The following is a 10,317-nucleotide window of genomic DNA, read 5'->3' on the forward strand; positions in this document are numbered from 1 at the left end:
ATAGCAAAATTAGCATCCCCAAGCTTGGGGCTTTGCTTATTTTTAGCACAATTGACATTAATAGTTAATAGGGTGGAAATCCTCTAGTATATATAGGAATGTAGGAAAAGAGGGGGCTGCCACCAAGGGGGAAAGAGCCCCCTTGGGGCGTGATGACCCACAAGTATAGGGTATCAATCGTAGTCCTTTTGATAAGTAAGAGTGTAGAACCCAATGAGGAGCAGAAGGAAATGACATGTGGTTTCCAGCAAGGTATTCTCTGCAAGCACTGAAATTATAAGTAACGAGTAGGTTGATAGCAAGATAATTTGTAATGAGCAAGTAATGGTAACGATAAATAATGTGCAGCAAGGTAGCCCAATCCTTTTAAGGCAAAGGATAGGCCAAAATGGTCTCTTATAATAAGCAAAGTGTTCTTGAGGGTACACGGAATTTCATCTAGTCACTTTCATCATGTTGGTTTAATTCGTGTTCGTTACTTTGATAATTTGATATGTGGGTGGACCGGCGCTTAGGTGTTGTTCTTACTTGAACAAACCTCCTACTTATGATTAAACCCCTCGCAAGCATCCACAACTACGAGAAAAATATTAAGATAAAATCTAACCATAGCATTAAATTTTTGGATCCAAATCAGTCCCTTGCGGGGTAGCGCATCTCTACTCCTAATGAAGCAGTTGGTGAACGCTGGTTTATTCTCGTCATCCTTCCATCACCGTTTTTTTTCGTCATCCTCCCACCTCTGCTTACTCGCTACCCTCCATCAAAATAAACCGATGCAAAAAAACCCTGGGTTCAATCCCTCGTGCCCACAGCGGATCGATCTTCGCCGCCAACCAGATCTTCGCACGCCCGATCCACCCCTACGCCCCCTCTGCGGCCGATCCATCCCTGTGCCGCGGCCGATCGAAACCTTCGTCGTCGCGCTTGCAGGAGGCGGCTATCGAAACCAGGCGACTGAATAGTCTACCCTCCCCTCCCTTCGCATGAACGGGCTAGGGTAGCCCAGTCCAGCGGCCACGATTCCTATCCTGTGCACGCCGCCGCCGTCCGCCCGTCCCCATCCCGCCACGCCTCCGCCGTCCGCCCGTCCATCCCGATCTCGCTCCCACGCCGCCGCCGTCCGTCCGCTTGTCCCCATCCCGCCCCCACACCGCCGCACCTCTGCTTCATCTTGGTAGCGTGTCCATGTCACGAACTGACGACCCCGTCATCTCCGACGACGGATTTGGCCCTCGGCGAGGAGGCCGAGTCTCCTACTCCGGCCGCGGCCATCACAACCTGGGATCTAGCGCTTATGGCCGCCCATGCATCAGTGTGCTTCCCCCGATTGTCGGCAATGTGTGCCACTATCCCACCACGACAGCAGGGAGCATGGGGAATTGCCGAATTGGGGACCACGCCATGACGGGTTGTGCGGCGAGAGCATGAGGAGCGGGTCACTCTGGCCTGCTAGAAGAGGAAGGTTTCGTCCGCCACCAGCGAGTGCGCTCGGTGGCACCAGTGGCAATGGAAACGGCGGGCTGGGGACCGGACGGTAACGGAGGGCTGGAACTGGACTACCTCGAGGAAATCCATTGGTGATCTTCGACTCTCCATCATATCCAAGCTTGTTGCCCTCCTTCTCCTCCTCCCTCCAGATGCAATGGGATCCACTCTTCTCGTGTTCTTCATAAGGCTTTGGGGATTGGGTCTACCTTGCAATAATGGAAGCCGAGGGATTTGGTTGGAGATAACTCACGAGATAAGGATAGCACTGAAATTGTTGCAATTCAGGAGCAAGAGGAACTCGCAGGCTGGGCAGCTGGCAGGACTTGGTCTTCACCAAGGCCTGTTACATACTTGGCATGGTACGAGGCCAACAAACCTGGACTGAGTTGATTGCTATACAAGAACGTATGGTGAGATAAAATATTGAATACTGATGAGCGTTCTGCATTTTGCAGGTCTGGTTCTATTCCCTTGGTAGCTGGAAGGGCGTCATGGCATTGCCTGCGCTGGTGGTGGTCGATGAGATTATCACAAATGGAGAAGTTTATCTGAACCATTATGTAAACAATGCAGCATGGACTTATTGTAGAACTGAGATGAGAAAATGAAAATCAGCAGCAGTGAACGACAGATGTCAATTTTGACTCCTTCAGGTGATGCGTGTGTATACTGAAGCTGCATTTACTGTATATTGCTGGTATTTAGTACAAACAAAATTCAATGAATGCCATGCAGATGATTCCTTCGACTGCTGCTGCTGCTTCAGGTGATTGATCACTGTGGTAATTCACTTCTTGTGTCAAACTTCAAACGCAATAGGGGGCTGGAGGGAGGCAACAAAATTCCTGTCAATCAGTAGGTGTTTTTATGTGCGTGCCTTCAGTTGTTCAGGTAGCTGCATTCCAGTCGTGTGGTTCTTTAAGGCATTTGAATCTAACAATGTTTCTTTGTCTATGAGCTGAATGCCTGTGGACCTATGAGATCCAATTCATGCCGGTTGCGTACTCAGTGCATACCTATAATCCTGTAGCTCAATGGTCTTTGATAAAATATTATTCCTGTAACTGGTAGCAGCAAACAAGGTCGTTAAAGATTTGATCGGAATATATATGGCAGTGAATAAATATTGATAGTTGGTCGAAATAAATAAGTAGTATATATATAGTATAGATGGGTAAAGGTGCTTATTAATTTAGTATGAACAAGTTGCAATATTATAGAGCTTATATGTTTTCTTCCTTCCGTCTATAATGGTATTGTTCCGACTATTCTTTTCTCATGGAACAGGTTATATGACGCTAGCTTATGACATATTGTGCTTGCATTTGTAGTATCCAGAGATGAATGTAACATGTTCTAAAATAAGTTGAACAAACAAGTTCTAAAGTAGCTTTCATGCAATTTCCTAAACAATGTAAACAACACACATGCACATAAGGGATAACGTCATTGCAAACGAGGGTAGTAGAACTTATTTTTATATATCATTTTTTATTTTTTCCGTGGCAATGCACATGCATTCAGCTAAAGTAAAAATTGTCAGGATGCACTTCAGTCACAGTTGAGTAGCGGAATCTTATTGTAGTAAAATTGTCTGAACCATTTCAATAAATTGTAGTACAACTTATTGGAGCGACTGACATAATAAATTCAGGCACAATTGCATTAACAAGTGAGTACTGAGTACTGAGTAGCAAAGTGATTGTTGCCGGTTCAAATATCAGAATGTGTCCTAGCAGCATAAGACCATTAAAACGAGTGGTACTGTTAGAGTACGTAATGGGCCTAATGAGCCCGTTAGTCTTGGGGTTAATTAGAGATAAGGGTCGCTTGCTTAGGGGTCAAGTAAGCCTTGCTTGGGAGTCAAGTAAACCTCTCTATATAAAGAGAGGAGATGTATCAATCTAATGAAGCAAGAATTAAGAAGGAAATCCCTTCCCTCTTGCACGGCCGTGGGCAAAAAGGCCCCCGGCCGACCCTCTCGCGCCCTCCTTCTAGCAGCGCCACATAACAATTTGGTATCAGCTAACTTCGGTTCGATCATGTCTTCACCGCCGCCAAGCCCGTCTCTTCCGCTGCCGGTCACTTCGTCGCCTCCGGCGACCACCATGACCGTCGCCTCGCTCCTGCCCGCGCCGGGATCCTCCGTCGGGCCCGCCCCCGCCGTCCTCACCCCGGAGGAGGTGTTCGGGGTGCTGCGGGACCTAACCCAGGCGGTCCAGGAGATCCACATGTTCTTGGCCGGGTCCTACGGGCCGCCCCCGGCTGCGCCGCCCATCGCCGCCTCCGCGCCGCCGTGGCTGCCGTGGCAGCCGCCGCACCAGGCGGCCTTTGCCGCGCTTGCCGGGCCGCTGCAGCTGTCATCCATCGCCACCACCGCCCAACCCTGGCTGCAGTGGCAACCGCCGCTCCTAGCGGCCTCCGCCGTGCCCGGCGCTTTGAAGCAGCAGCCGCTGCCGCTGCCCGGCGCGACACCACAGCAGCCGCTGCAGCTGCAGCAGCCACCGCCGGTCAGCTCCACCGCCCAGTATGGGATGCCCTACGACGGGACTGCGACGACCTTGTTCCCATCAGCGCCGCCACCATCCCAGGGCGTCCACATCCAGCAGCTCAAGTCCCCGCCGACGCCGTCACCGCTTCCGTCTTGGATCGCTACCCGCCACGTGTCGGCGGCGGTGAGGCTGCAGGCTGCTGTGCGCGGCCTCCTAGCGCGTCGGCGTGTGCGGGAGATGCGTGGTCTGCAGCTGACGCTCCTCCAAGTTGCCCTTCGCTGCGCAAAGGACCTCGATCTCGTCCGCTGCGTCGGGGATCTTGGGCATGCGGTTTCCCCCACGGGCGGCGGGCATGCTGTTTTCCCCGTGGGCAGCGACCTCAAAGTCTACGACATCGGCGGTTGGGGGGGCGCACCCCTCCTCGACATTCTCCATCGCAAGCCCTCCACTCTTCCCTGTGCAGTGCAGACCAACAGCCATACACATGCACTCCTTTTGTCCAGGTGTTGTCCATGGGATCCAGGTGGCTGTATACGTGCACGTCCAAAATAAAGCGTCCCAATCTATTTCAAGTTGAGAGTAATAACACAAGCCAAGATGTAAAAGGCTTGTTTTTAGGTGTTAGGTTTGTGTTGCATCAAGTCATGGTTATAAGTTGGTTAGGCTGCAGCTCGAGGACAAGCTGCATATCCAGGTGGGGTGTAGTGTTAGAGTACGTAATGGGCCTAATGAGCCCGTTAGTCTTAGGGTTAATTAGAGATAAGGGTCGCTTGCTTAGGGGTCAAGTAAGCCTTGCTTGGGAGTCAAGTAAACCTCTCTATATAAAGAGAGGAGATGTATCAATCTAATGAAGCAAGAATTAAGAAGGAAATCCCTTCCCTCTTGCACGGCCGTGGGCAAAAAGGCCCCCGGCCGGCCCTCTCGCGCCCTCCTTCTAGCAGCGCCACATAACAATTTGGTATCAGCTAACTTCGGTTCGATCATGTCTTCACCGCCGCCAAGCCCGTCTCTTCCGCTGCCGGTCACTTCGTCGCCTCCGGCGACCACCATGACCGTCGCCTCGCTCCTGCCCGCGCCGGGATCCTCCGTCGGGCCCGCCCCCGCCGTCCTCACCCCGGAGGAGGTGTTCGGGGTGCTGCGGGACCTAACCCAGGCGGTCCAGGAGATCCACATGTTCTTGGCCGGGTCCTACGGGCCGCCCCCGGCTGCGCCGCCCATCGCCGCCTCCGCGCCGCCGTGGCTGCCGTGGCAGCCGCCGCACCAGGCGGCCTTTGCCGCGCTTGCCGGGCCGCTGCAGCTGTCATCCATCGCCACCACCGCCCAACCCTGGCTGCAGTGGCAACCGCCGCTCCTAGCGGCCTCCGCCGCGCCCGGCGCGACACCACAGCAGCCGCTGCAGCTGCAGCAGCCACCGCCGGTCAGCTCCACCGCCCAGTATGGGATGCCCTACGACGGGACTGCGACGACCTTGTTCCCATCAGCGCCGCCACCATCCCAGGGCGTCCACATCCAGCAGCTCAAGTCCCCGCCGCCGCCGTCACCGCTTCCGTCTTGGATCGCTACCCGCCACGTGTCGGCGGCGGTGAGGCTGCAGGCTGCTGTGCGCGGCCTCCTAGCGCGTCGGCGTGTGCGGGAGATGCGTGGTCTGCAGCTGACGCTCCTCCAAGTTGCCCTTCGCTGCGCAAAGGACCTCGATCTCGTCCGCTGCGTCGGGGATCTTGGGCATGCGGTTTCCCCCACGGGCGGCGGGCATGCTGTTTTCCCCGTGGGCAGCGACCTCAAAGTCTGCGACATCGGCGGTTGGGGGGGCGCACCCCTCCTCGACATTCTCCATCGCAAGCCCTCCACTCTTCCCTGTGCAGTGCAGACCAACAGCCATACACATGCACTCCTTTTGTCCAGGTGGTGTCCATGGGATCCAGGTGGCTGTATACGTGCACGTCCAAAATAAAGCGTCCCAATCTATTTCAAGTTGAGAGTAATAACACAAGCCAAGATGTAAAAGGCTTGTTTTTAGGTGTTAGGTTTGTGTTGCATCAAGTCATGGTTATAAGTTGGTTAGGCTGCAGCTCGAGGACAAGCTGCATATCCAGGTGGGGTGTAGTGTTAGAGTACGTAATGGGCCTAATGAGCCCGTTAGTCTTAGGGTTAATTAGAGATAAGGGTCGCTTGCTTAGGGGTCAAGTAAGCCTTGCTTGGGAGTCAAGTAAACCTCTCTATATAAAGAGAGGAGATGTATCAATCTAATGAAGCAAGAATTAAGAAGGAAATCCCTTCCCTCTTGCACGGCCGTGGGCAAAAAGGCCCCCGGCCGGCCCTCTCGCGCCCTCCTTCTAGCAGCGCCACATAACAGGTACTATATTTCTTAGAAATTTACTCTTACAACAGGGTGAGGTAGTAGATCATAGTGGCTTGCATCATGATGACTCTTTTTTATGTCAGTTTTCTTGGACCAGTTGAAGGTAACCTGAATCTTTCTTACATATTTTGGACTATTTATATTTTCCTTGTCTGATCCCACCAAAATATATTTTCATGCAGCTATTTCTAATTGAATTTAAACCTGGATGACTTTCAGCAGTCTCTTTTTTTAATTTTCATGCATGTATCAATAAAGAGGCATTCTTAATTGGAATGATAAAATAGCTATAACGAATATATATATATATATATATATATATATATATATATATACTGATTTTGTGTTTGAGTTAGTGTGTTCTGTATTTCTGTCGTGATGAATGCCTCTTTTATTTGCCAAGCTCCTGAGCTCCTTTACAGGTATCCTGTTGCGAAACTTATGGTTGACATATGCATTTCAAGGTTTTATCTTCTATGGCTATATTATGTATCTTCTAGCACACAACCATTTGTAAACTGATTGTTTCTTGTATGAATGTTAGGATTTGGAAACTATAGATAGAAGATGCTCGAGCAGTCAGTTGCATACATTTCTTTGTCCCCTCACGTGACATGCATTTGCGACAGAGGTATGAGTACAGATTCTTCCTCAGCTCCATGGATGTGGAAGAGCTTTCAGGGATGCATGCCACCATGGGGTTTGTGCTTGGACCGGCAAGATGGGATTTGCTGTCATATGGCCATGGCTTGTGGGGACAAGTAGTGTGTGAGGTGCCCTTGGAGGGACATGGTTCAAGCAAACGAACTGGGTGTTTCATTTAAATCTGTATAGAGCAATCCATTATAGGAATGTGTGCATAATCAAAAGAAAGAAGTTTAAAGGACACTTTAGTTAACCAGGTCTTTGTTTTAGTTTCTTATTCTCAGGCATAAATCACACTTGTTTTTCTTTGTTTCTTGCGGTCTCAAAACTGTTATCTTTATTGGAGTCACAAATCAAAAATTTGTCATTGCACTAAGTGCATCTTTAATTATTTGTATATCAGAAATTTAATATGCTATCATATTATCTGGTCGAAGTATAAATTGCATATGATAATCTTTTAAGTTTTTTTTGAAAATTGTTTATATGTTCACTTTTAAAGATCATAGATAAAACTGATGGCTTTTGATGACGCCTTGAAAATTTTGATTGACAAAGCTTTATGATGGATTGGATTAAAAACTCATCGAGTTTTAACAATCAGAAGTGTTGCATAGAAATAATTGTTTTATATATATTTGTTGCGCATGATAATACAAAAGGTGTGTTTCGATATATTTGCAGAGTATGCAAGATGGAGATGGATTATGTCAACCCTAAAAAACGACTCATCGACAAGGTGTTGAGGTGATGTTGTTGAAAGGGGTCAAACATTCGTCAAGTTATATACAACAAAAGGCCCGTGGCAACGCACGGGCCTTGCAAAAATAACCGAAGGTGCGCTTTCTATGGAACATTGAAATATATTTTTCCTTGGGTGAAATATGTATAGTATTTTTGGTTACTCAGCCATAGATGTTATGTTTGTTGTGTTTCAGATCCCGTCAGTTAGTTCAAGCAGCATGATTGTTTCTTACTCATGGTCTGTAAATTGTGGGACTATTGTTTATTTCTGTGACGCAGCAAAATGCAATTGGAATGTGAGTCTAGACAAGGGAGTTATTGCCTTGAAAGACTATCATTTTTTTCTTATCTGCGGGTGAGGAAGTTCGAGAAGAACAAGAAGATGTCAGAGTTTACGACGCAGTTGGACTCCATTGGGTTTAAGATAGCCGAGATCACTGTGGATGGCAACTAAATGTAAGACCATTGATCGATTCTTCTCCCCCTCCTGAAATCCTTCTTGCGAGCTTCTATGTTGCATCCATGTACAACCAATTGTTTTATTGATGTGTGCTCTTGTTCATTTCTTAACTACGATTATGGTGTGGTGATCTAGAGCTATTTGGAAGAGCTCAGGGGCGAGGATGCTAGAGAGAGATCTGATGCAGCAAGAGACTCCTTTGTGGCCGACTTGCTTTAGATGTTGAGAAGAATGCCAACAAAGGGTCTGACAAAAAACAAATCCCATGAGATATCATAGGACGACAAGAATGTTGGATTCTCGGAGATCTAAGGATCTCATAACTTGTTCGCCTGCTTCTTTTTTGAGTTTTCAGTTATCCTTTATTTCCTTGCTTATGTCATCTCTTTGATATTTGTCTCTTTCTAAAATGAGAAACAAGGGCTTTATGTCCTTTTCCTTTTCCATTAATGGATTTCACACAACAATAATAGGAAATAGTTTCAGTGTTCTCAACTCTTTGTTGTTGCTTTTCAGAGAGTATTTTCCTCGGATGGGTATTATCTGACCCATGTTTTCTTTGTCAATGAAAAATCGGTAAGCATTTTACAATTGAATGTCTGTTTTTTGTACATCATGGTTACAATTTGCGGTTAAATTACAATTAATTATTTTTTATTCAACTAAAAGTAACACTATTTTATTGTGACATGAATGTGTATAGTTCATCTAAATTTGGCCCAATACTTGAAATAGCTGATGTTCAAGTTGTCAGGTAGTATCGATTTTCAGGATTTATACATCAAAGGTTTTAAAACATTACTATATTGCATACCAAGTATAATGTTATGCATAGAAAGAATATGAAACTAATTAGATGAGTTCCCGTGTCACTAATTTGTGATCTTATTACATTGTTCAGGTTCTGATTTCATTTGTTGAGCTATTTTAATTTCTTTTCATGCGAGCAATGAAAACACTTTATGACTGGTACTATGTAGAAATTTTAATCCGTTGGTTGTGGAATCCTGGTGGTGATTTGGATTTCTTCACTAAATTCTGATAGACTTCCATTTTGGGGGCTGTCTGTTTTGACTCCATGTGCTATTTTTTGTTACCGATTGGAAAATACAATGTCTTACTCTTCATATAAATAGACATGAGACTTATTGAGAATTTTATCTGCAGCGTGTGTTCTCATACTTTCACATGAAATCTTGAAGGAAAGTAGACCCAAGGCTATGTGGATGGCAGCGGTTGCTCGGAGAAGAGAATAAGCAGGGGTGCGAGGGAGTGATGTGGACTGCGGAACGGAAGGAAGGGGAGGGAAGCTGCGTCCCTGAACTATGCCCATAGCTTTACATCAAACTTCATTGCAACTCTTGTTAGATCCTAGCGGATTAGTATGATTTTGGGTGCTGAAAGAAGCTGGCACTATCATGGACATGTTTGTCTCGGGGCCCCTTCAGGAATTTGCAGTTACCCCATTAATGAGTTTTAGTTAATTAATATTCTAGGTTTCATTGTGCCCCAGTTTCCTCTTGGGACGTTGGCCCTGAGGTGCGAACTCCATCATCCATGTCAATATAAGGATTGTGTGACTTAGCTCTTTTTCGAGTTATCTCGTACATGACCCAGTGAAGTAAACGAGAAGGTGGCGTGTGTTGTGGGCAGAAAGCCAATCGAGAGGAAGGACAACTGTGCCAGCAGCAACAACAAATGAGTAGGGTGGGTGGGATGGGCAGGTCAAATCTAAGAGTCAATGGTGTTAGTCCTTCGGTGGCTGACGCACTTGGAGAAGGAAAGTGCTACGTGAGTAGTAGGACGAGCCCCCCTGGTGATCGCCCTCAACGCGACGGTGTGCACTCCTTGGCATCGAGAATCAACCTGGGATGGCCTTGTCATGGAGATTGATGGTTGTGCTTGACATGACTCGGTTGCGGTAGAAGATCAAGCCCAACGATGATGCATTTTCCCACCTCCTCGCCACGCCACACAACTATTCTCGAGGTCATCCAACCCACATACAAACAGGTCAGCTATGGTTGGAACTAATAGAGAGCTGTGAGCCCTTCTTTACGTCCCGTCCGAATCCGGCTGCCCAGGATGCCTAACCCATGGGTGCGCTGGCACTGTGTCGAGACGTG

The 10,317-nt window shown here is 47.8% G+C and overlaps 1 protein-coding gene across 20 annotated transcripts; it reads left to right on the forward strand.

Annotated features, from left to right (window-relative positions):
* The first annotated feature begins 751 nt into the window (after positions 1-751).
* LOC123155588 (formin-like protein 7) lies at positions 752-9,781 on the forward strand. 20 transcript variants are annotated; one of them, XR_006477510.1, is made up of 7 exons: positions 767-1,850; positions 1,947-2,144; positions 2,227-2,382; positions 6,887-6,973; positions 7,672-7,824; positions 7,926-8,187; positions 8,327-9,781. XR_006477510.1 is itself a non-coding variant. In XM_044573740.1 (5 exons), exon 1 carries the CDS (start codon positions 5,032-5,034, stop codon positions 5,932-5,934), a length of 903 nt encoding a protein of 300 aa, XP_044429675.1. In that variant the 5' UTR covers positions 5,019-5,031; the 3' UTR covers positions 5,935-6,806; positions 6,887-6,973; positions 7,672-7,824; positions 7,926-8,187; positions 8,327-9,781. The 20 variants fall into 20 exon arrangements, 15 of the variants coding, with proteins under 15 accessions (XP_044429675.1, XP_044429670.1, XP_044429673.1 ...); XR_006477508.1 differs by lacking the exon at positions 6,887-6,973 and having other exon boundaries at positions 8,011-8,187; positions 8,327-8,767; positions 9,359-9,781; XR_006477512.1 differs by having other exon boundaries at positions 752-1,850; positions 2,258-2,382; positions 6,887-7,824.
* The last annotated feature ends 536 nt before the right edge of the window (positions 9,782-10,317 follow it).

Source organism: Triticum aestivum, chromosome 7B (assembly GCF_018294505.1).
Source record: "Triticum aestivum cultivar Chinese Spring chromosome 7B, IWGSC CS RefSeq v2.1, whole genome shotgun sequence".
Classification (NCBI taxonomy): Eukaryota; Viridiplantae; Streptophyta; class Magnoliopsida; order Poales; family Poaceae; genus Triticum; species Triticum aestivum.

Bases quoted from the DNA above. Each gene is read 5' to 3' on its own strand.
- LOC123155588 (XM_044573734.1), top strand. From the start codon at position 5,032: ATGACCGTCGCCTCGCTCCTGCCCGCGCCGGGATCCTCCGTCGGGCCC.